The following is a 27,055-nucleotide window of genomic DNA, read 5'->3' as shown; positions in this document are numbered from 1 at the left end:
TGGCTTTCTAAGTTATAAATAATATTTCTCAGGTTGACCTCAAGCTGCAAATTGTTTTTAAACTCTTGATGCTTGTCTGCTGGGATTATAGGCATGAGCCACACATCCTTGTCAGATAAGATTTTGAAATAGACTATTGGGAATTTTGTAGGAAGATTTTTGTGTTCCAAGGAACTTCAACAGCTATTAACTTTTTGTTTCTAGTGTTTTGACTTCTTATTTGGCAGATTTGAGGACATGTGGCATCAGATTGAAAAAGAAAATCGATATCCAAAATGAAAAAAAATTAACTTTGAAGACTTCCTTTAAAAGTTAGATATTTTTTCATCAGGAATGGATCTAAAGGGGCTGGCAAGATGGCTCAGCTGTTAATATTTGTTCTAGCAGAAAACTTAGGTTCATTCTCAGTAGTAGCTTACAACTACCCATGACTCTAGCTCCTATGTAAGCACCAGGTATGCATGTGGCGCGCTTACATACTGTAGGTAACATTCTCAGTACACATAAATAAAACTAAAAACATTTTTTAGAAGTATGAATTATATACATATACACACATATACATATACAGAAGCACATATATTTTTTTTAATGAAAATAGTAGTAGTTGGGAGAGCACAGAAATAGGTGTCTGGGCACCACATTGTAAACTTAAAGATGATTTTTCAGTAATTTTTTTTTTTCTAAGCTTTTTGGTGATGTAAAAACAATACATATGTTTAGAAGAATTACTTTATTTTTATCACAGTAGTCAAAAAATATGAGATGCCCAACACTTTATACACACTTTGTATTATATGGAGGCTAGTGTATATGTTCAAGTAAACAAGCCATGATATTTAGTAGGTAGATGTGTAAAATACATTTTTGGCTTAATGTTTTAAATTTGCTGTGATATTTTAATTTAAGTTCCTGTTGCTGTGATGAAACACCATAACCAAAAGCAACTGGGGAAGAGAGGGTTTATTTGGCTTATACTTCCACATCCACAGTCCATCACTGAGGGAAGTCAGGGCAGGAACTCAATCAGGACAGTAACCTGGAGTCAGGATCTGAAGCAGAGGTTACGGAGGGGTGCTGTTTACTTTCTGGCTCCCCATGGCTTATTCAGCTTGCTTTATCATAGAACCCAGGACCACCAGCTCAGGGATGGTATCACCTAAAATAGGCTGGGCCTTCTTTCATCAATCACTAATTAAGAAAATGTCCTATAGGCTTGCATATAGGCCAGTCTTATATGGAGGCATTTTCTCATCTAGGGTTCTTTCTTCTCAAGTGACTCAAGCCAGTGTCAGGTTGGCATATAAGTCACCAGCACATGTGGTTTATTAGAACTTAGCTCCATTGTAAGTCAAGGAACCTCAGAAATCCCTTCCGGACTTAAATGATCCAATATACACTTGTCTCTAAGTAAAAGGTGACTTAAGTACAATATTACATGGAACTGGCCTGTGGTAGTTTTGCTAGGAAGTTTTTTTGTTGTTGTTGTTTTGTTTTGTTTTTTGGGTTTTTCAAGACAGGGTTTCCAGGACAGCCAGGCTGTCCTGGAACTTACTTTGTAGACCAGGCTGGCCTCAAACTCAGAAATAATCTGCCTGCCTCTGCCTCCCAAGTGCTGGGATCAAAGGCATGCACCACCACTGCCCGGCTGATAGGAAGTTTTGTATAGTGATTTTTCCATGTATAAGGTAACTAAACTTAAAAATGTTACTAATCATTGATTATTTTTAGGATGAAGAGTGTGTGCGCCTTGATAAAGAGAGATTGGCAGCTCGTTTGGAAGGCCATAAAGAAGGGATCGTGCAGACTGAACAGATTAGGTAAAAGTTTCTTAAATAGGTAGTATAGATTTTATGTAAAGGTATGTAGAAAATGGGGTGTTTAGACACTACTCACAATTTACATTTGCATCTTTATTCATTGTATGCTCCTGTCACTAAGTATAGAAGAATGCAGTTGTCCCTTGGAATTTATTGGGATTAGTTCTCTCCACAGATATTAATACCCAGAAGTACTCAAGACCCTTGAGTAAAATGGCATGGTATTTGCTTATAACCTATAGTATAAGAATCTATTCTAGACTACTTACTGTTTTTGTCAAGTATGAGACTAAGTTAGACGTGGATATTTATTTTGACTTATTTTTAGTTTAGAGGTACATGGTTCTACTCTCAGACTCATGTGTGGTAAGGCAGAATATGTAGAGGGACCATTGTCATAACCTCAAATGGTATGTAGCAAACAGGTTGGTGGCTGGGGGCAGGGGGTGGGCTGTGCTTATGCAAACTAGAAGGACCAGGGAATCGATAACTTCAAGGACTTAACCCAAGTAAACCACTTGTTTGCTACGTGCAACCTCCTAAAGTTTTCAGAAACTTCTAAAGTAGCATCATCAGTTGGGGACCAGGCCTTTAATATACCATCTACCCAAATGCTACATTATATCTGTGGCTCCTAAGGACTTATGCTTGCCTCATAATGCAAACTGTATTTACTTTATTTTTTTATAGTCTCTAAGACCCTGAAGTTTCCCTGAATAACAGTTCCCACATTATTCAGAAGGTTATGCTTAAGGTTTCTTCTGAAGTGGAAATCTCTTAGCTATGAGTTCCTGTAAATTTTAGTAATGCTGCATACTTGTAACATACAATAATGCAGAGTAAGCATTCTTATTACAAAATGAAGAGAGGAAGAATAGGAAAGAATGGGAACAAAGAAACAAGAGGGCAAATGTTAAATCCTATAAATTCATGTCCACCAATAGTGACGTTCATGTGATGATATGTTATGTGTGCTTCAGTGGGCTTGAGCAGTCCCATCCTCGTGGCCTGGCTTATTACAGGCCACATGACTTCTCCCTTAGACCAGCTCTATGTTTTTGCCTTTAACTTGCTGTGGCTTTTGTTCTATGCTCTCTTGACATCTCAGTCTTTCAACTGAGTTAAGTAAAATCTTTGTCCCCTTAGTTTGCAGTAGAGTCTAGCTCATTCCTGAGATAACTCTAACAGTATCTTTCCTGTTTTGATGCAAAGTACTGGGCTTTAACGAAAACAAAATCATGGCCCTAATTGCATCAACAGCTATACTTTACTCTGTCATAATGTGAATTTATTTTCTAGTATTGCATTTTCCAGACCTTCCCTGATTTTTTTTTTTTTGCTTACATTTATTACAATAAATTTGGCTAAATCAGCTAGTAGTATCCATTCTGAGCTGCCTTGATGTTTCCTCTGCCTTAACTATTACTTTTAAATTTAGCTCCACTTAAAGTCTGGGAGCATGGACAAAAATATGAAAATACTTCACAACAGTGATGTCTATGTAAGTGCTATGTCTATGTAAGTGCTAATAGAGTCCTCACTCTCATATTAAGCCTCATAATTAGTTAGCTTCAGTCTTAGAGCATTTTGGCCTTCTGAGTTTCCACAAGAATTAAGCTCTGCCTATATAGTATTTAGGATTTATCCACTCCATCTCTCCAAACTTCACAAACTAGTTCCTGAAGCTCATAAATGGAATAGTAAGTAATTGCACTAGTGTCTGTACACTTCCCACTAATTTTCTCGGTTAGACTGTAGTGATGAGTACTTGAGAAATATAAAAGATTTATTTTGTCTCAGAGTGTCAGAGGTTGTAGTTGATGTTGCTTCTGGGCTTATGTGTCTGTAACATCTGGTGAGGAAGGAACAGTGGGACTTACCTTGTGACATTATACTTGTGAGTGCTGACCAGCCCACACAGCTGTTTTTCTTTCTCTTGGCCCTTTAGAGTCTCCTCTTTCCTGTTCCACAATTTCTTTTTTTCTTTTTCCTTTTTGGTTTTTTGAGACTGGGTTTCTCTGTAAAGACAGTTCTGGCTGTCCTGAAAATTACTTTGAAGGTCAGCCTGTCATTGAGCTCACAGAGATCTGACTGCTTCTGCCTTCTGAGTGGGATTAAAGGCATGTAGCACCACCACCTGGGCTGTCCCATAATTTGACTATGGATTTGTAACATTCTAACTTTCCAGGAATTTCAAATTACTCAGCCAGCCATCCTAGTAAAATCTTTAGGAATGACTTTCTTTGGGAACTTTACATTGGTCAACGATTAATTATCGTAATTATTTGAACTTCTCATGGATATTTTCTGTTTTGTCTGCTGGGAACACCAACTTTGTATTACCAGCTTAAACTACTTGGGTCATGGCTATTTCCAGGTTTAGATAGTCCTTCATTAAGCCTGTCTGTTATCATTCTATGATAGTATCTTTATGCAGCTTGCTCAGTATTCTGAATCATGTAAAGACTTTGGTCTTACTAAGTTCTGCCTGGGTTCATTTTATGACTTATTTGGAAATTGTGAAGGCGGTAAACAGGGAAGTTATAGGAATTACTTTGTTGGTTAATTTGTCAGAGAATCACTGTTGTTCAATGTTTTATACCTAATATCTGGCAAACCATTATTTTGTGTATTTTAGCAAATCATTTTCTGGTAGATGAGCTAATCTAGTCACTATCACTTCATGTTGGCTGGAAGTAGAAGTCTACTAATTGAAAGTCCAGTGCCAGCTTGAGAGCCAGCCAGATTGCTCACTGGGTAAAGGCCATGCTGCCAGGCTCAAGCAGTGACATGAGTTTGCTATCCATACCCACATGGCAGAGAGAGAGAACCGGCTCCTGCAACTTGTCCTCTTATTTCTACACAGGGCATGTGTTGTGCTGCGTTTTCCTGCGTGCATGTGTTCACGCAAAATAAATGTTATAAAACCAATTTGAATTTGTCTAAAAACATGCTTACATGCTTTAGATTTTAGGGGATTGTTGCAGGGTATGTTCAGGAGAGGTGGGTGTCAGCTACATATTGAATATCTGCTATAAAATGGTTTTATGCTTATCAGATAAAAATTTGCATACTGTTTTTAAACCTCCAGGGATTCTGTAAGAGAGTTTCAAGGTTTTCATTTTGTAACTGAAATAATACTTTTGTCTACAGGTTTTAAGGCACTCTCACTTTCCTAAAGAAGGAACAAAATGTTTAATTGTTAAAATACATTAATAAAGCAAGTAATTTACATGGTAGCAATAAATGTGTATGGATTCTACTGGCTATTAAAGAGCTGTGCAGATATGTCACTAATTATAATTACAAGTTCTTGAAAACACAAATTAATGCACTGCAGTACTAAGATTACATGCAGGTAAAACAAGATTCAGCGGCTATGAAGTATTTGTAGTTACAGATTTGATTAAAGCAAATGAGAATTTAATCAACATATTCATGTAGCATCCAAATTAGAATAGTTTATTTTTAAATATTGTGAACATTTTTCTTAATAAAAGCAATTCTTGGACATTCAAATAAAGTCAGGAAAACAAATAGTAAAAAAAAACCCAGTGAGATAGAAGTAAGGATCCACTTAGTAATTTCACAGCCAGAGATCAATGCAAAGTAGGAGAAAAAGATAGCAAATATTTTACCTTAGGTAATTCATTTATAATATCCGGTAACATCACAAATCAAGTAAGAATTTTGTTATATAAAAAGTATTTTTAAAATGCAAGTAAGAAGACAGGACTTCGGTATTCTGTGTTAACCTGTGTTTAACACAGGCAGACTGAAAAAAGTTCACCGGACAGCTTGCATGTCTAATCAGTTTTTCTTTTAATTACAACATTTAATTTGCATCTATGGTATACTAATTAAGATCTGAGTAGAAGAACAAGATGTAGGAGTGACAGTATTTAGAATTTCTTGGGAAATATTTGTGCTGTTACAATGCTACTGGAGCCTCAAAATTGATGAGCAAGTGCCTAACTTTGTACTGTCCTTGTTTGCTCACTCTACTGACATTTCAGGTGGCAGACTAGCATATATTCTTCCATCGTCTTGCCTCTTGTCACCCTCTGTTAGTGATTCTTCTATTGTGTAGTTAGCTGCTGCTGCAAGGTCTTGACCCTTACCTGTGCTGGCAGAGTTCCCATGACCCAGGATTGCTGGCCTGGGTTCTACATTTTTATGGGTCTCAGTTAAACATATGATCTTCTATGTGCTAGGCAAAGACAGAACTACTGACCTGCGGTGTCAGTACTCAACTACTGTTAAATTTTTTTTTTTATTCCATGTTATTAAAACACACACACTTCAATGCAGATTAAGTGCTTAATTGGGTGGTTTCCTCATGTGATTCCATAAAAGGCTGTTCTTTACGGTGAGACCAGAATTTTAAATTATATTTTTCATTGAATTTATTTTTTCTTTCCCTCTCTTCCTCTCCCCTCTTTCTCTTTCTCTTTTCCTTCCTTTCTCCCTCCTTCCCTTCCCTCCCTTCCCCTTCCTTCTTCCTTCCTTCCTTCCTTCCTTCCTTCCTTCCTTCTATTAAACCTAATACATTTTATTCTTTAGACAAGATGTTTTTGCTGCTCCTGTTAGAGAGTTGTTATTAAGATTGATATGGATATATTTAAAATAATATAATTTTGAAGACTGACGATTCCTGGGCTACTTTTTTTTTTAAGTTTTAGATTGCTTTATTTTACTTTTTATGTGTATGATTATTTTGCCTACATGTATTTCTGTGTACCATGTGCCTGGTGTTCACAGAGATCAGAAGAAGGCATCATGATCTCTGGAAATTGATTTATGGATGGTTGTGAGCTACCAAGTTGGTGCTGGGAACTGACCCAGGGACCTTGTAAAAGCAGCAAATTCTCTTAATCTCTGAACCATCCCCTCCAGCCCTGGGATGCTGATTTATTGTCTCTAAATCTCTTAGCACACCAGGAAATTGACAGCAGTAAGAAGTGTGCTTTTCATTATTGTGTACTACAATTATTATTTGTGTCATTGTTGATAAAGGTATTTTTAAAATAGGGCTGTACATATGATGATCATTTTATGAAGTCTACTTTTAATATTTAAAGTCTTTTATTGTGAAAGCATATTTCTCTATGCTTTTTGCCTATTTGAGAATCAAGTAAATTGAAGACATAAAAGCTGTTCAAATACATTTATTTCAGTATGTGATTTTTTTTTACTTGCAATTTCTTATAATGAAGTTTTAATTAAGCACGGCTTTGTCTTCTAGAAATTAAAAGAATGATTGTGCCATATAAAGTTTCTTTTGATTCTGTAGTCTGTTGTATATGTGGCTTATGATTTTAAAACCTTGAAATATATTTCATGGAAAAACCCAAGCTTTGAGGTTTTTTTCTTTTAGCAGAATGATGTTTTAATCCCACTCCAGGGTGGCCTATGTGCGTGTGTATAATTTTCATATACAGAGAGTTATAGCTGTAGATACAGTGGTAAAGACTCAGGGCACAGAAGCAGAAGACCCCTTACTATTTATTTAGTTCTGCTCTACTGGGGAGATTTTTTTAAAAAAGCAAGGTATTTTATAATTGTTGTTCCTATAATTGTTTTTAATTTTAAGGAAATGACTAATTCAAGGCCAGAGAGATGGTTCAGTGGTTAAGAGTACTGGCCATTCTTCCAGAGGATTCTGGTTTGATTGTTAGCTGAAACATTGTGGCCTACAACTGCCTGTAGGTTTAGTTTCAGGGAATTTGATGCCTTCTTTTGACTTTCTTGAGCACCAGACATACAAATGACACACATGTGGGTAAAGCACTCATACTCAACGTAAGTAAGGAAACTATTAACTTGTTTTTAGAGTATTATCTGTATGAGTTGTTACATGTAAAAGTCCCATGTCACCATAAAATAACAAATAACAAATATACAATTTTATAGAAAAGCTTATTGCCATGTGCAGTGGTTTTGTTTTTCCTCCCAGTCAATTTAAGTGCCACAATGTATATGTTGTACTGAAAGCATCTTTGCTGTGAAATTTAAAAAATAAATTATTTTTAGGTCTTTGTCTGAAGCCATGTCAGTGGAAAAAATTGCTGCAATCAAAGCCAAAATTATGGCTAAGAAAAGATCTACTATCAAGACTGATCTAGATGATGATATAACTGCCCTTAAACAGAGGAGTTTTGTGGATGCTGAGGTAGATGTGACCAGAGATATTGTCAGCAGAGAGAGAGTGTGGAGGACAAGAACAACTATTTTACAGAGCACAGGAAAGGTAATTAAAATATTTTACTCACTTTGGAGTGCTATAGGATTGTTTGAAACTTATAGGTTTTGTTTTAAGTTTTATTTATTTATGTTTGAACACCTAAGGACTAATTCTTTGAAACTTTTGTTCCGAGCAAATTAAGAATTTAAATGGGGAGTCTGTCAATTTGAGGCTTATTCAAACTGTGAAGGTGGAAGGAGAACATTCATTCACCACAGTTCTCCTCTAATCTCCATGTGTGTACTGCGAGTGTGCACACGCCATGTGCTAGATGCTTTAATATGTCAACAGCATCAGTTCTGTTGTGTGAACATATTTCTTCTCTCTGTTGGTGGGCTTTCCTCTTAAGTATTCTTGGACATTAATTCTCCATTGATGCATAGTTGCTAAAATGGTGGTTTGATAGAGACATTTGTGTAAAATTACTGTGAAACTCACCCTAATTTTGGAAAGACTTTGTTTAAAGACCCTCTGGGTTTTTTTGAGGTAGAGTCTTTTTTTTAGTGGCTTGGACCTGCCTTCGCCTGCTATGTACAGTGGTTTTGATTGTAGAATAATATTGGGATTTTACCTTCTAACTTACTGTATCATTTTGCTAGGAATAAAATTAGTAGAAAAGGGATGTAAGGAAAATAGTTATTTCTATTCATTTCATATTTTGATTTGTCGTACATCTTAAGCATTCTCCGTTGGCCACAGAGATGACTCGGCTGGTAAAGGCCCTTGTTCTGTAAGTCCGGCAACCTGAGTTAAGACTCCAGAGCCATGCAAAGATGAAAAAACAAATTCCACAAAGTTGCCCTCTGCTCTCCACACCCGGCGTGGCATGTGTGTCTCCACATACATACCATGCACGTGTGTGCATACAAGAGTAGAAATAACGTAAGTTTACTCTAGACAGAAAGGAACTGTTTTACGGATCCATGCGAACTTGTACCGTGCATTTGATTCCTGGAACCTGTGTATGGAGAGAACTGACTCCACATTGTTGTTCTCTTAGTTCTATGCTTGCACTGTGCTGCACGTGTCCTCATACACATCCAGAAAAGTAAAAAACAACCATTTTCCAGAGCTTAAAACTACAAAGAAATGTGAGGCTATAACTAAAACTTTCACTTTTCAATTTTTTGTTACCAATAGTTAAATGGTGTTATTATTTTCATTGTGTAATTGGCTAATACTTGATTAACACTGTGAGTTACTAGTTTCTTTTTTGATTTTGTGTTGTTTTTTGAGACAAGGTTGTACTGTGTAGTCCTGGCTGTCCTGTAACCTGCTGTGTAGACTAGGCTGGCCTCCATCTCAGAAAAAATCCACCTGCCTCAGCCTCAGCCTTGGCCTCGTCTTCTGCCCCTTGAGTGCTGGGATGGAAGGCATGTGTCATTATGCTTGGCTTTTTTTTTTTTTTTTTTTAAATTCATTTTAACTTAGTTTGAAACTTACAGGGTTTTTTAAATCTAAAATATTAAAATTTTAAATTGCTGATAGAAGCTTTTTTTCTGTCAACTCTAGGTGGCAGGATTGTACCAGTTTAAGTGTTATAATTTAATGTTGGTACCACTGTATCTTATAAAAAACAGTCATTTAACTATTGTTTAGAAGTGAGTTTTGCTATTATAAATATTAGCATTTTAAAATAAAGTTAACATTTTTAAAGGTCAAAATTAAACATTTTGACTGCTTATCTCTAGGTATATATAGTTTTCATCTGCTAAACTCTATAAATATCTATAGATACTTAAAAGGGGTATGGAACGTGGAGTGTGGGATTTATGTGTGTGCATGTGTACATTTGGAGGTCAGAAGACAGCTTGTGAGAGTCACTTCTTTCCTTTCCCCATGTGGATTCCTGGGATTGAGCTCAGGTTGTTAGGCCTGGCAGCTCTGGCCTAATGTAGACTTGAGACTTACTTTAATTATTACCTAGTATCAGAATTTTATTTTCTGAATTTTTTTTTTTTTTTTTTTTTTTTTTTTTTGGTTTTTTTCGAGACAGGGTTTCTCTGTGTAGCCCTGGCTGTCCTGGCACTCACTTTGTAGACCAGGCTGGCCTCGAACTCAGAAATCCGCCTGCCTCTGCCTCCCGAGTGCTGGGATTAAAGGCGTGTGCCACCACGCCCGGCCTATTTTCTGAATTTTAAGCAGCAAGAAAGTTCAAGTTTTTATTATTCTTATACAGTTAATATACCCTAGTCAAGGCAACCTGTTTTATAGTATCAATCATTATATTAAATGTTTTACTCTGTTTTGTGCTGCTAAAACAGAATATCACAGACTAACTTGTAACCAACAGAAATTTCTGTGCCACTAAAATAAGAGGTCTTATTCTGTTTTGAGCTGCTATGATAGAGTATCACAGACTGAATAATTTATAATGAATAGACATTTCTGTGGTTCACCATTCTAGAGGCTGGAAAGTCCAAGATCAAGGAACTGCATCTGATGAGGGCTTTGTTACTGCATCAAAAATGGCGGAAGGTATCACATGGGTGAGAGAGAGGGAATGAAAAGGAGGGCTGAATTATTATTTTATCAGAAAATGACTCTTAAAATCACTAAGCCCCTCATTTAGTCGCCACTTAATCCATTTTTTAAAGTCACTTCTTAAAAATCCCACCTTTCAGTAATAGTGTATTAAGAGTACATTTTGTAACATATAGCTTTGGGGGGATATTTTTAGACCAAAGTAATTTATTATTGAATCATTGGTATAAAGAGATCTGTACAAAGGAGATAATCACATGTAATTCTTGCACACAAGACTTGATGATGCTATTTGGATCGATTCTTTTAGAGTTTACATCTCTCATTCAGTTTAACCACCTTAAAAGTGATCTGATTTTCTTGTTTGAGCAGTTGCACTGAGATTTCATTTGCATTTGGCACTGATTTGCTGATGTTTGCAGTAAAATGGTGCAGAAACCATGGCTTCTAATACTGCTGGTACTTGCCTTGAGTCAAGGCAGGGTCACCCAACATTACTAGCAAATCATGGTGTTCTTTGTTCACCAGGTTTAACCTTAATTAAAGAGTGACCTTTGAATATACCTAATGAAATTTAAATGGAACAGTAGTCCTGCACACTAAAAAAGAAAATCTGTAGTTGCTTTTATGAACAGCATTTGTATTGTGGTTTGGGTTATTAACTTAAAAAATTTAAAAAAAGGAAACCATTGTGTTTTATTTAAATGTCTGTTTTTCAGACTTAGGTATTTTATAGATATTCTTTGAAATAGTGTCAGGAAATGCAACTGACCAATATAACTTTCCTGAGAAAATTAAAATTTTGGGAAGTTTCTGCTATGATTTTTCCAGTTTTCTAAATCATAGACTGTTTTGATGAAACTTTTGTAAATAATATTAACCGATTTAATATGTAAAAAGCATTAGCGGGGGCTGGAGAGATGGCTCAGTGGGTAAGAGCACTAACTGCTTTCCTGAAGGTTCTGAGTTCAGATCCCAGCAGACACATGGTGGCTCACAACCACCATAATGAGATCTGACACCCTCCTCTGGAGGTGGCTGGGCCGACCCGAGTAAGCAGAGGTCCTAAATTTAATTCCTAACGACCACGTGAACGCTCACAATCATCTGTACAGCTATAGTGTGCTCATATACATAAAATAAATAAATAAATCTTTTTTAAAAAGGCATTAGCAAATGACATTTTTAAATGTTGAATAATACAATGTGTTAGTCTGGAGCGTATATATAACTGCATAACCCAGAGATGGGTATTTTCCTGAGGATCAATGGGTTAATGAAAAATTTCATTTAAAGTACAGATAGACTGATAAAATTTAACATATTAATGCACAGTATTTATGGATGTAGTTTCTACTTGCAGTATCTTTTAGGAAACCATTTATTTTGGTATGATAGTAAAAGGGAATATCAGCTGTCTGAAAAGTTACCTTAGTGCTTCCACCAGTACTGTTTGAGGCAAGATTTTCTTGATATCTTTGAACAAACATGATAACACAGTAGATATGTAGAAGTAAATATCAGAAATATCATTTAGTAAATCAGATATTAAGCACACTTAATAAAATTTCAGGTTTTTTAGTCTTACTACTTTCTGGATACATTTTAGAAATAATTTTTATAAAACATATTATGTTTACATAGAATCTTGCTTCTTTCTTGTTTTTTTTTTAAAGGAATTCCTAATTGAAAAAATTGTCAGTTTTAATCTTTAGTGTGATAAATTTGAACTTCAGTTTAAAGACCTTTAGAGTCTTCTGTAGTTTCCAATATGGCAAAGTAGCTCTGAGATCTGTATTTGCTGCTGTAAAGAAACAGGAACTAGTTAGTATACAGTAATTATACTAATGGTATAGAGTTATGTTTAAACTTCTTATTTGCTGTACATAATATTTGCATAATATTTAATATGCATAAACCAGGCAGTGATTGATGATGCTTTGGTCCTTAGCCTCACAGAGATGATACTTTAGTACAGGGAGTGATGAATGACATGCAGAATAAGGTAGGTATTTAGCAAGTGGCGGTAACTTATCCAAAGTAAAGGGGAAAAAGTGTATTTCAGCGTAGTAGAGTACCTGCAGGCCATGAGGTTGATGTAGTCAAAACCAGTAAGGTAGATGGAATGATAAAGTGCAACAAAGAGTCAAATTTGTTGCTTTCTTTACAAAGACTTATTTTTACTTTATGTGTATGGGTGTTTTTTTTCATGTATGTTAGTATATTATGCCTATGCCTGGTGTCCATGACGGTCAGAAGAGGTCACATTTCCTGGAACTGGTGTTTTGGATGGTTGTAAGCTTTCATGTGGGTGGAGGCAACTGAACCTGGGGTGACTGGGAGAACAAAAAGTACTCTCTCCAGCCCCCAGATTTCTTTCTTTTAAAATAATCTTTATATGTCTGTGTGTGTGTGCGTGCACGCGCGCGTGCGTGTGTGCACACGCACACCCACACACACCCATATAACCACACACCACATGCATGCATGCATGCACACAGTCTTACAATGGTACAAATGGGGCGGTCAAAGGGTAATGCTGTGGAGTTGATTTTCTCATAGCTTTACATAGGTTCTAATGATTGAACTCAGGGAGAAAGGCTGTGCTTCAAGTGCTTTCCCCGTTGAATTATACTTTGCTGGCCTAGAATGCTTCATTTCTAGAGAAGACCCTGTGTTCTTGGTTATCATTGGATTTTCATGTCAGTTAAGGTAGTTTACAGTAGATACTCACATATTCCTTAAACCAGTGGTAGGGGCAAGAGTCCCAAAGTATTCTTAGTCATTGGGAGATACTGTTAATCTAAGGTAAAAACTCAGGGCAGAACAATGGATCAGGGGCCAAAAGAAGGTTATTTCTTGAAGGAAGGAGGAATAGTCACCCACTCAGCAGTGTTAGATATTCATGGGCAAGCTTAGTTGGGATTGTTTCCCACCTTTTCAGATTTCAAAAATGTATAGTGGCTCCTACAGATATCTGTAACTTTTAGCATTTTAGGAAGTCTGTGGCAATCTGAATATAGCACAGGAATGCTTTGAGTATTTAGTAGCTCCCTTTGAAACAGATCTGTTACATTTAAATGCTTTTTTCTTGGTTACATATTTGAATAGATGCAGAATAATACAAATTGTATTTAATTGTTCTAAGTATGATTTCTAATAGTCACACTCAAAGTAGTTGGCTTTATTTTTATGTGTCATTGTATTACCTTGTTTTCTTTTGACTCAAATACTCAAAGGTAGGAGCTTCATAAAAGGTTGGGGCTGGGGATATGGGGTAATGGAGAACACCTGCTTGACTCTGTGAGGGCCCAGCATCAGCAGTGAGGAGGAAAGATACTGATTTAGTTCAAGTTTTGGAGACTGAAACTGGAAGATTGGACAGCTCTACCTCTTGGTTACAGCATCAAGTCGTACATCAATCTTCTCTGATAGCAGCTACCAAATAACACAATTGTTCCTCATTGGGCCCCACTTTTTAAAGGCTCCTCTACCTCACATCCCCATGCTTAGGAACAGCTATCTAGCATTGGGATGTTTGGGAGACATACAATTTCCAAACCATAGCAATTCTAGTACTTTATGAATTAGGAAAATTTAGTAGGAAGAAAGTTTCCATATAAATTACTAAATGGATAAACCTTTGCACATGTATGCTGGGTTTAATTAGAATCTTTTCATGTTTTAGAATTTTTCAAAGAATATTTTTGCAATTCTTCAATCTGTAAAAGCCAGAGAAGAAGGGCGTGCCCCTGAACAACGGCCTGCTCCAAATGCAGCCCCCGTGGTAAGAATCTGCTTATATTGTTGTTTTTAAAAAGTGCCTTTGTGTTTAAATTTTAGTTTGTAATGTTTACATTTTAAACATTTTACATCAGTCTGTTGTAAAGTTTCAACATACTTGAAAGATGTAAAGACCCTCTACACTTTTAAAAGTTATTTCAGCAGTAATTTGGGTTTCTTGAGAAATATTGGGTGAGAGTCCGAAAAGGAGTTAATTAGGAAAAGCGTTCTAAGTAATTATTTTAGGTTGACCATTGGACTTTTTGTTTGATGTCTTTGTTGACCATTTATCTTGGTGTGTGATTTTCCTTGATGTCTGCTGTATGGTCCCTTGATTATACCTCAGCTTTAGTTCATCTGATAGCTGGCAGGCTTTCTATGTGAGGTGTCACTTAGAACCCTTCAAACCATAAATTCATGGCATACAATCTCCATTCAAATTCAGAAATACCCTCCAGTTTGCTGTCCTGCTACCTCTTCTCAAGACTTAGGAAAGGCAAAAAGTACAATTCATATTGATTCAATTTCATGTAGAATTTAGAAAAAAATTGAGAGTACTAAACCATAGCCTTGAAAGTTATTAGTAATTTTATTCATGAGGTCATTCGTGGTTAACGTTGAATGATAATGAATTAATGGTAATACTTAGATATAATTTAGTTGGCTTACTACAAATTCCCCCTGCCCCCTTTCTTTGTTTCCCCTCTGAGACAGGGTTACTCTGAGCCCTGGCTGTCCTGAAGTAATTTTGTTCAGATTACCGTTAGTGAGAGAGTATTATTTCACAGTCATTTAAGCAATTAACATGCATCTGCTTACCATAATATTTCTGCAGTTTTTATAGAAGCATACTTGATTTTTTTTTTTTTTTAATTCTTGGTATAAGGATGGTCATTTTTATTTTCAGAGACAGGGTTTATAGATACTCAAGTGTACTACATAGTCCTGGCTATCCTAGACTTGTTTTGTAGACCAGACTGGCCTTGAACTCACAGAGATTCACCTGCCTCTGCCTTCTGAGTGCTGGGATTGCCTGGAAGGATGGTCATTTTTAGCCAGCAAATATAATATTGAATATTGATTCCTAGTCATCAAAGGCCAAGTAGTCTACTTACTATATTCTGTCTTCTGTGCCATATTGATAATTATACTTATTTTATAAGTGTTCCCTATCAGGTTTTGATTATGAGTGTTAAATGAGTAATACGTAAAAATATTAACTGGCAACTTTTTTTCTAGGATCCTACATTGCGTACAAAACAGCCTATTCCAGCTGCTTACAACAGATATGACCAAGAAAGATTCAAAGGCAAAGAAGGTAAGTTACTGATCCTCTATCTTCTAATCATGGTCATGCTGAACTTTAGTGGTAGTATAGCCTGAGATTTAAGAATAAGGCTTGTCAGGGCTGGGAAGATGGCTCAGCGGTTAAGAGCACTGACTCACTGCTCAACAATCTGTAATGGGATCAGATACTGTCTTCTGGTGTGTCTCAAGTGTACATTTAAAAATAAAGACAAAAAGAATAAGGCTTGTCAATTAACTTCTTAGTATAAATCTAGTTCAGTCATCTGTTTTTGTAATAAAAGGTTGTTGTTGCTTTAACCTAGTCATATTTATTCATTTATGTGTTATCTGTAGCTGACAGCTCTGATGAATAGTTTTGACAGAGGTCGTTCTGCAACACCTAAAAATAGTACTTGGACTTTACAGAACAGAATTGGTTAGCCACTCGTTGCTATCTTTGATTCTGGAGCCAGGTGATTTATGTGTGTCTTAGTTAATTTTTGCATAGGTTTTATTGTTATTTCGACTGTATTCTGTTATTTCATCTCTAACTAAATATTTATTAGTAGTATTGTTAACTTATTTCATAGAGTTACTTTGGGGATAAACCTTGTGCTATAGATGAAGTTCCTTGTGTAAAGTTTGATAATATAATAAACCACTCACAAATGTTTGCTATTATTGATATTAGTTTTGAAAATAAAGAATTTGGGATGGAAAATGTCATATGTTAAATATGAATGTGTACATTCATAGTTATGCTCCAAGCAGCAATGTGTGAGAGATTACTTTGTGACAGCCTGATTGACAGCGTAGCTAATGCAATTTTGAGCTATTTCTTTATTAGCAGAATGTTAGTGACGGGAGGCTTTCACTAGTTTCTCTTGAGATCTTCACTCATTTTGTCTGCCCTTGGGAAGATCTGAGATAGGAACAACTGAACATTTGCTATCTTTTTCTGTATCATCTGAAGTCTCTGGGCAACTGTTAAAAAAGGTGGTATTGTTTTGATGCAGTAAATGTTTATGTTGACTTCACTTACCAGATAAAGGTAAATGGGTACCACAGAAAGACAGTGATCCATTCTTTTATTCACTTTGGTGTTTTGGAAGGAATGAGTTACATAAAATATTCATAGCATATCTAGTCCTATAAGGACCAACTCCAGCTTCTTCCAAGTATACACATAGATTCTTGTTTCTGTACCACAACTGCAAAATCTTATATATGACACAAAGGCATGTAGTCTATAGTTTGCAAAAATACTTGCTATATGATCTTTTATAAGAAGTTTAGAATATATTCTCTATGAAACCATTTTTTCAATTAAATTTTTTTCACTGATGGTCACATAACATTGATGAAATTTAAGCAGTGTATGTTTTATTTCAATGACATATCATTCTTTCACTGGTAAAATATTGTCAAACACTCAAATTGAGTGTCATTAGTTGATCGACCATAACAAGAGCCAAAACAGGAATGAAAAATAAATTGCTCTGTATGTATAGAATTAAACGTTTACTTTTAGAAGAGACAGACAGACAGACAGAGACAGAGAAGAGAGGAAAAGAGAAGAGAAGAGAATGTTGCACTGTGTCTTGAAAAACTCAGTGTTAGAGCAGCAGTTTCTACTCATTGTATAACAGTGGATCCCATAGAATAAACTTTGGAGCAAAAGTTTTTGTAATTAGGAACTTCCTATTTTACATGCTTTTAAAGGTACAGCCGTTTAGTAGCTAGTAGTAAAAATAAGGGCATTATATGCTTTTTTATTTAGCATTTACAATTTTTATTTTATTTCATTTTTATGTATATGGGTGTTTTGCTTATGTGAATCTGTGCACCACATATATGCATGGTGTTCATGGAGTCTGAAGAGGGGATCAGAGCCCTTGAAACTGAACTTAAAGGCAGTCATTATGGGCTGATTGTAGGGGCTGGGAATTTTACCTGGTTTTTGTTTGTTTTTGGTTTTTGTTTGTTTTTTTCAAGCACAGCTACTGCCTCTAAATTCTGAGTCTCTTGGTGTGTGTGTGTTTTAAAACAAAATTTGAAAGATAATCTTAACCAGATTGTATGCAGTAAATGCCTTGGCATTTATTGAATATCTTTTTGCAAGTGCCTTAAAGTTTTTAATCTTTAGAAACATTTGATAAAGTGTATAGTATATTCACAGTTTTGTTATGTGTAATGTAAATTGTGATAAAAATTTTTAATCTGTCTTGAAATACATAAGTCATAGTAGACTCTTTGTCTTTGTAGAAACGGAAGGCTTTAAGATCGATACTATGGGCACCTACCATGGCATGACACTGAAATCTGTAACGGTAAGTTATTCAGATTTTGTTTGTTCTAGGTGTTTTATGTGAGTAGCAGATGGTAAATTTTTATTCTCTAACTTTTTGTTGTTGTTGTTGTTGAAACATTTATTTTTAATGACCATTGAAGTGCTAGTAGTTCTGTGTGATATTATTTCATTCATTAGTATTCTGCCTTTTTTTTTCCCTTTCTAATCTGAGCAGACTTTATACATGTTTTGACTAATATACAACTGTGATTATGCTGTGTCATTGGGATGTTTAGATTCACTGAGGAGTTGAAGATTATACTGGCCATCTTTTAAAAATCTAAATTCGTATTCTTTAATTCTCATTGGAAAAATTAGAATGGGACTAGACCTTTAGACTGCTCAATGACATGGGATCAGTCTCCAGATCAGCTAAATAAGTAAATAGATTGTAGTACTTGATGGAGTGCTTATCAAGACTCTTGAAGGAACCAGTATTTATATAGTCATGAACATAGTCAGTCTTTGATTCAAAGACTTTTTTTAGCTAACTCATTTGTTTTCTTTCACTTCCCCTTTCCTTTTTTCTTCTCAGTCCTTTCTCTTTTCTTCTCTCTTTTCCTTTCCTTTCTTGCTCTTGTATCCTAACTCGCCCCCCCCCCCCCCCCCCCCCCCCCCCCCCCATCACTTTTTTTTTTTTGTTTTTATCTTGGACTTAGAAGGTTTGGGCTCCANTCTTTTCCTTTCCTTTCTTGCTCTTGTATCCTAATTTGCCCCCCCCCCCCCCCCCCCCCCCCCGGGTCTATCACTCATTCTATATTGTTTTTATCTTGGACTTAGAAGGTTTGGGCTCCAACTTCCTTTCTCAACTTGCTGAGTAGCTGGAACAATAGGCTCTCTTTAATTTTTTCTTTTTTTTTTAGCTACTCAGAAATAGCTTGGCCAACTTGTGTTTAACACTTCTAATTTTTAGTAAATGGTAGTATTGGATGATTTGAGTCAGGTATACTTTTAACTTTATTTTGCATTTTTATATTCTGATGCATACCCCTTATACTTTAAAAATCTATGCATCTGCATTGTGTCTGTACTTCAGAACTAAGAGTGTTACTAATTTTTGTTCTTGCTTGTGAGTCATCAGAGACTTACAGACCTCACATGACAGGAAATAATAGTTAAGATTAATCTTTTTACTTAGAATTTGCCATAAAAGTTTATGGAAAAGTTTCAATTTTTTAAAATTTCAAATTGGGATTCTATAAAAATTAGTATTTTGCTAATATACTTGTTTTTAAGGTACCAGATTTGTTTTCATATTGTATTATTGAAATTGCGTATAGGCTTACAAGTTCATTCAACAGTTTATTGAGTACTAGTGTCAGGTGTTCAATTCTGAATGCTACAGGTGAAGCTGCTTCAAAAAGCCTGCTTTCTGAGGTCAGTTGAGCAATTCCTGCCAGGAGATAGATCATTCCCTGAAGGAGCATCAGGATTAAAACCCAACTTAGTAGACAATACTAATGCCAGTGTTTGCAGACTGTGAAGCAAGGACAAAAGTAGTAAAAATTTCATATAGTCATCTGATGCCGTTGGCCTTTTGTGATGTCAGAATATAATTCATAGTAGTAGGGTCTAATTTAAATTCTCTGTTTGCTTATTTGTTTGTTTGTATTTTTAAAAGAGGTCTCACTATGTGGTTTTGGCTGGTCTGGAACTCACTGTGTAGACCAGGCTGGCCTTGAACTCACAGAGATCCACTGCCTCCCAAGCGCTGATTCTAAAGGCAATTGCCATTGTCCCTGGCTTGAGTAAAATTCTTATGTGATTTAGTTAATTGCTTTTGTGGAGACAGAATTTGTCTGTTGATGATTCCCAAAGTGAATTGCCAGGGAACTGAAGTTATTCTTATGTAACCAACCATTAGAAGTTAAGGTTTCTTTTCTTTTTTTCTCTCTTCTCTTCTCTTCTCTTCTCTTCTCTTCTCTTCTCTTCTTATTGTTTCATAGCTCTCTGTGCCATGGTATTTGTTTTATTATAAGAGCATCTAAATTTAAAGGATAAATTGTGGGGCCATGGGTGTGTGGGAAAGAGTGGGGTGCGAGAGAGTCCACATTCCGCCAGAGTTCCAGTGCTCTGGGCGGGTGGTTGCGGAAGGACTGCTGGATGCTTTCCACGCAGTGCTGGGTGGCCCCAGCTGGGCATCTGGCTGTGTTAAGCTACTGACCCCACAAGGCAGGTGGTGGACAGGGGCAGCCCAGGTACCAGGGTCTCAGCCTGGTTACGTACCATGCTGGATACGGTGGAGGAGCAGAGAACAGAATAGGGGCCCTGGGGCGGCACTCAGCCTCAGAGATAAGGGGAGAGGGGGGACTGGATGGTTCCTACTTGGGCAAGAGTCCTTGGTCAGGTCTGTAGCTGGAGGGCAGGAAGGCCTTCTGTTGGGAGGTTAGACGCTGCTCTCATTAGGAGAAAGCCTATCCCATCTTTCAAGCACGCGGGCTTTGATGGTCAGAGACAGTCTATGGTTTTAGAGCTTTATTGTAGAAAAAGAACGGGGAAAGAAAGAAGATAGAGAGAGGGAGACTGGCCATGGCCACATGAAGAGATGGGAGAAGGGAGAGAGAGAAGAAGGAAGACTAGAGAGTAAGAGAGGTAAAAGCTTAGAGAGAGTGAGGTGGGGCCAAGCTGCCCCTCTTATAGTGGGCTTGGCTATCTTGCTGTTGCTAGGTAACTGTGGGGCGGCGTCTAGCCAGAATGCCAGAAGCTTGGGACATTGTCTATGTGACTGGAAACCACAGGCCTCTCCTGTGGGGGCTGTGGGGGATGGTAACTTCGACAGGAGCCAGGGGTCCAGGAGACCTGATCGAATGCTTACTGTCCCATGTAGGTGGAAATTACCACCCACTGGGTCCCATTGGGGTTCAAGACCTCAGCTCGTCTGGAGACCAGGCTGTCTGTGCATAGCTCATTGCCCCACAGTGATTTTACGTAAATTTATGCTATATGAGTTTGAAAAATAATTACAGAGGGAGAGAGAGAGGGAGGGAGGGAGGGAGAGGGAGAGAGAGAGAGAGAGAGAGAGAGAGAGAGAGAGAGAGAGAGAGAGAGACTGAGACTAATAAAAAGGGATTGCTTTGAGAGAGAGAGAGAGAGAGAGAGAGAGAGAGACTGAGACTAATAAAAAGGGATTGCTTTGGAATGTAACAAAAAGACTAAAAGTGTTCAATAGTTTTATTGCTTTTGTAAATATTTTGAATCTGCTAATTTTTTTTTTTGTTGTTGTTGTTGTTTTTGAGACAGGATTTCTCTGTGTTGGTTCTTTCAAGACATGGTCTAAATATGTAGCTCCATCTGTCCTGGAACTTGCTTTGTAGACCAGGCTAGCCATGAACTCAGAGAGACCTGCCTGCCTCTGCCTCCCAAGTTCTGGGCTTAAAGGTGTTCACCACCATGCCTGGCTTTGAATCTTCGACTTTTATGCGATGATTGAGTATTTACTAGAAAGGAAATACATAGGCAAGTAATGTTTAGATAAGTGTTTATTTTTAGTTATTTCTCAAACTCATTCTTCCAGTTTAGTATTTTTTCCTTCTTTTTTCTGTTTTGAAATTATTTGTGAGCTTCAACAACTTCTTACCTTATTGCATTTAGAAAATTTCTTTTATATTATAATGACAGACAAATATATATATTAAATGTAAAAGGAATCATTGCCCACATATGACTTCCTTTCTGCTATGTATATGATTCATATTTGCTGATATTATTCTTAAAAGTTTGATATGCTTAGTTCATGTAATTCCTGAGATTAGGACTGATCTTTGTAACTTTGAACAGAGTTCTCTTGACACACAGCTAACTTAGTACATTAATAATTTTTATAGTGTCTTTTTTCTGTATGTGTTAGATAGGCTTGTGCTTTAGTAGTCCTAGCTCTAAGTTACTAAAACATGTAAATAAAAGTCATGGCAAATGTCTTGATAAACTGTAAGGTATTGAGGAATAGAGAGCTGGTTCAGTGGTTAAGGGCACTTGTTGCTTTTCCTGAGGACCCCGGTTTGGTTCTATCACCCAGGTTTGGCAGCTCACACCAGCTTGCACCTACGGCTTCAGGAGATCTGAGGTCTCTGTGTACACATGCACTCAGGTGCACATGTGCATACACCCTTAAGGTACAAATTTGTGTGATAAAATCTGGTTAACTTTTTCTTTCCCGGAGGTGGGAAATCACATTTTTTGAAAAAATTGTATTTTGGTATTGCTTTTTTAAGACAGGGTTTCACTATGTATGTAGCCTTGGTTGGCTCAAATTTGCTATATGGACCAGGATAGCCTCAAACTCTTAAGTTTTTCACCTGTATTAGCCTATTGACTAAGATTAAAGGCATGGGCCACTACTTTATAAAGGAAAACTCTCTTTGTAGGTCACACTAGTCTTGTGTTTCTTGGTCAGGGATCTCTTGTCTCAGCTGTCTACATAGCTGGTGTTCAGGTACATGTTGCATCACCTAGCTTCTGGTTAACCTTTGACTTAGATATGTCAAGGTGTACTTTTAGTTTGACATTAAAATGGTTCCAGAGGCCCAAGGTACACAAATGTCCTCAGAGTTCTTACTTAGATGGAGCCCCCCACCCCAAATCGGTTTCTAGAATTGTTTGTTTGTTTGCTTATTTTGGTTTTTCGAGACAGGGTTTCTCTGTGTAGTCGTGACTGTCCTGGAACTCACTCTGTAGACTGGGATGGCCTCAAACTCAGAAATCCGCCTGCCATTGCCTCCCAAGTGCTTGGATTAAAGGAGTGGGCCACCACTGCCCGGCCTTTAATGTTTTAAGAAACATTAGATCAAATAGTTTTTTTGTGGTAGAGAAATGTAAAATTTTTTCAATTAGTTATTTAGTTTACATCTCAGTTGATGTCCCCTGCTTCTCCTGGTCCCTACCGCACACAGTCCTTTCCCCATCTCCCCTCTCATTCTCCTGTTAGGGTGGAGCCCCCAAGCTTGAACATCCCAGTCTCTGCAGAGCTAGACTCATTCTCTCCCGATGAGGCAGCCCAGTTGGGGAACTGAATCCACAGACACAACAGTTTTAAGGGCAACCCTTGCTCCAGTTGTTGGACGACTCACATATGTACAGGGTTAGGGGAGGGTTGGTCCAGCCTGTGTATGCTCTTTGGTTGATGATTCAGTCTCTGAGAGCCCCTAAGGGTCCAGGTTAGTTGACTCTATTGGTCTTCTGTGGAGTTCCTATCCTTTCCAGGACCCTGGATCCTTCCCCAACTCTTCTATAAGATTCCCCGAGCTCTGTCCAGTGTTGGGCTGTGGGCCTCTGCATCTGTTTCTGTCAGCTACTGGGTGGAGCCTCTCAAAAGACAAGTTATGCTAGGCTCTTGTCTGCAAGCATAACAGAGTATCATTGATGGTGTCAGGAATTAGCGCTTGCCCTTGGGATGGGTATCAAGTTGGGCCAGTTATTGGTTGGCTATTCCCTCAGTCTCTGGTCCATCTTTGACCCTGTATTTCTTGTTATCTATAAGAACATTTTGGATTGAAAGCTTTTCAAGTGGGCTGGTATCCTTTTCCCTCCAGTGGGAGTTCTTGCCTGGCTGCAGCACGTGGCTACTTCAGGTTCCATTTCCCCACTGCTAGTGTCAAATAAAGTCACCTCCATAGAAGTCATCAGGGAAATGCAAATCAGACTGACCCTGCGATTCCATCTTATATCCATCAGAATGGCTAAGATAAAAACTCAAGCAACAGCACATGTTGGCGAGGATATGGAGCATGGGAAACACTCCTCCATTGCTGGTGGGACTGAAATCTTGTACAGCCATGCTGGAAATCAATCTGGAGGCTTCTCAGAAAATTTAGAATAGTTCTACCCCAGGACCCAACTATACCACTCCTGGGCAAATACCCAAAAGTTGTTACACTATCCCATGCTTAACCATGTTTATAGAAGCTTTACTCATAAATGTTTTTAAATGTGGGGTTATTTGGCGAAAACAGTGTTCACTGGTAGTTTTTATGGAAATAATCTTAAAAAGAACTGATATTACACAGAATTTACTTATATAAAGTTAAGGGTTCGAAGTAGAAACGTATTGAAGAAAAGTCTTCCTATATTTCACACACTAGTGTTTTGCTTTAGTAGTAGCATCTATGAAGTTTAAATTTGAAACCTCTTTAGTTTACTATGCTTCCTACATTTTTATAGTATATGTAATTTGTGAATGGACCCTCATCGATTAGGAAAAAAGTCATTTGAGCGTATAGTGCTATGTATATTCCTTATGCTTGGGATGCAGAAGCAAGGAGATCAGCCTGGTCTATCTAGCAATTTCCAGGCCAGCTGGAGCTCTGTAGTGAAACGGCTGCCCCAGTGTCACTATCATCCCAAACAAGGGCAAAGCTACCTGTGAATGTTCTCTATTATATGTAATTAAGGTAATTAAGATAGTAAGGATCAACAAAAAGAAAAACAAACAAAAAATAAAAACAGAAATAACAACAACAAAAAGATAATGAGGTTCATTTCTCTCTTTTTTTAAATAAGATGTACTTAGAGTTTATTCTTGTTCATAGGGATTTGGTAATTTGATTTTGAGTCATTTCTCTGCCTCTGGTCTAACCTACTTAAGGGTATGTAGAAAGGTTCTATTTAGCCACTATTTGTTCCTTTTTTGTTTGTTTGAGACAGGATCTCTCTACATAGCCCTGGATGTCCTGGAATTTGATAATGTATATCAGGTTATCTTCAAATTCATAGAGACCCTGCCTCTGTCTCCCTAGTGTTAGGATTAATGGCATGTCCTAGCATGGTGGCAGACACTGTGCATATTTGAGGGAACGTTTTACTTTTCTTTATTTAGATTACTCCAGTAGATATAGGGTATAGTAAGTTCTTAAAATAAATATTTTATCGTGAACTATTTTCAGAGCATATAAAATGGAGGTAGAATAATAATACCATTATTTTTCAGGGCAATACAAAATTTAGTATCTCATCCAGATTGTAATTCTTAAAAGTGGATAGACATACATAGCTTCTATTTTTTTTTTTTAAACTTAATTATTATATGTAAGTACACTGTAGCTGTCTTCAGACACTCCAGAAGAGGGCGCCAGATCTTGTTACGGATGGTTGTGAGCTACCATGTGGTTGCTGGGATTTGAACTCAGAACCTTCGGAAGAGCAGTCAGTGCCTTTAAACGCTGAGCCATCTCTCCTGCCCCACCTTCTATGTTTTTATAAACATCCCCTTTATTATTCTTTGTTGACTAATTAGTTATTTTCTGCTTACAGTGTTTTGGTAGTACTGTAGTAGCAGTAATGTTCTTGATTTGAGTCTAGTTCTTAGGCCAGCCAACGTAGAGAAATCTTCCTTTTGTGTTATCTGAACTAGGCAGGCTGACTTTCTTCCTTTTCTTAACCTTTTGGATACCTCCTATATATCATGTACTCTGATGGATAATGAGACAAAAAGAGATAAACTAGATCTTTTGGAAAAGAGTGAGTGAGTGACTTGAAAATATAATTATAACGAACAAATGTGTAGAGGTACATTGAAGAGGTAGTACTTGAAGATGAATCTTAGGAAAGTGTTAGGAAAGCATGAAAACATAAATTGGGTATAGTAAAGAAAAATTAAGATTAAAAGCTCTGGGATGAAAGGAAGAACATAGAAAAGGGGAAGGTATAAAAGACTGAGTCAATTGTTTTGTTATTTGCCTGTAGTAGAGTTTCTTCTCAGAATTAGAGTGGCCTGATGTTCTGAAATGCCAGCACATTGCTATACATCCTGTTAACCGTATGCCCAAGCATTTTTTTTTTTGTTTTTGTCTAAAATTTGTCCCAAATATATGTTAATAGTAATCTGTTGTAACTTCAATTTATAATTCTCATCATAAGCAATCTATATGTTATGTTTCTTCTATGGTACTAGTTATAAAATATCATGAGAGAATAGCCACAATGGCCTGACCTATGGCTACTTTGTTTCTTTTAGATTGTCAGAGGACTGAGCTGTCTTCTGTCAATCATTGTGTCAACCATGGTAGCCCTAGTTGCTTTTAAATCCCTGATTTAAATAAAGCATGTGCCAGGTGGCTAAAGAGAAGCCAAGTACTTTGGGGACACTAGAAATGTAAGGCTTTACAGTCAGTCCTGCCATTGAGCTACAGAATTTTGTTTTTATTTCAGTAAAGGTAATAGAATTTATATCACAGTTCTGTTTAGGATTTAAGAAGCTGTTGAGGCGTATTTATGCTAAGGAGCATAATGCTGAGCATTCCCAGTTTGACTTACTTACAATATTGGTTATAGCCTTGTTGATGTATTTACTATTACTTGTTCAATGATACAGTTTTTATTCAGCGTTACCAAGAGTAGTTTATTTACAAATTAAGAGAATGTATTTCCCCCCCAAATCCATGAAGTATTTTTGTTATAGTTGTGGATGTTTATACTATAGCAGAGAAGGTAAATTACAAAGAGGTTTCCATATAAATTGATAACTTAGGGTACATTTTACTATTCACCTGTTTAGGACCTAGATGTATAAGAAGAAATGTCATTTATTTATATATATTTTTTTCTTTTGAGAAAATTATAGTATTTAGGACTTTAATATGCTATAGAAATATTACTTCCACATAATAAGATATCATGTGCTGTACTTTTAGCCTGATCTGTATTATATTGCTTGTTAGTACTACACTTGAACTATATTTCAAGATGGTTGTGAACTACCATGTGGGTGTTAGGGAATGAACCCAGGCTTTCTCTAAGAGCAGTATAGGCTCTCAACTGCTAAGCTATCCTCTAATCCCCATATTTCTTAAGCTTTTGAAATATAACTTCATAAATTTCCCGGCAATTACATGAATATTAACCTAGTAATATTTAATATTAAATATACATATTAATATTTTATACATGGATTTTAAAATTAGACTTGTATTTTCACAGATTGCTCTAAGAAGCCATTACTAAAATTGATGCAGTTTTTTTTTTTTTGTATTCAAACATGTTTCTGCATAGCATTTTCTATAGTAGCAACAGCTTTATAGGTCTCCCTCCATCCCCTTAAACTTGTGTTTTTTGTTTTTTGTTTTGTTTTGTTTTACCCTTGCTTTATTTTGCCTT

At 36.8% G+C, this 27,055-nt stretch overlaps 1 protein-coding gene across 1 annotated transcript in view; it reads left to right on the top strand.

Annotated features, from left to right (window-relative positions):
* Positions 1-27,055, top strand: part of Cdc73 (cell division cycle 73) — a 102,047-nt gene that overhangs the window by 17,578 nt on the left and 57,414 nt on the right. Inside the window, exons 6-10 of the mRNA XM_021165244.2 lie at positions 1,732-1,820; positions 7,854-8,070; positions 14,237-14,335; positions 15,571-15,649; positions 17,884-17,948. Of these exons, the coding sequence (XP_021020903.1) occupies positions 1,732-1,820; positions 7,854-8,070; positions 14,237-14,335; positions 15,571-15,649; positions 17,884-17,948 (549 nt within the window). The remainder of the gene's footprint in view (positions 1-1,731; positions 1,821-7,853; positions 8,071-14,236; positions 14,336-15,570; positions 15,650-17,883; positions 17,949-27,055) is intronic.

This window comes from Mus caroli, chromosome 1 (assembly GCF_900094665.2).
Source record: "Mus caroli chromosome 1, CAROLI_EIJ_v1.1, whole genome shotgun sequence".
In the NCBI taxonomy this organism is placed as follows: Eukaryota; Metazoa; Chordata; class Mammalia; order Rodentia; family Muridae; genus Mus; species Mus caroli.
This window is presented reverse-complemented; position numbering and strand designations above follow the sequence as displayed.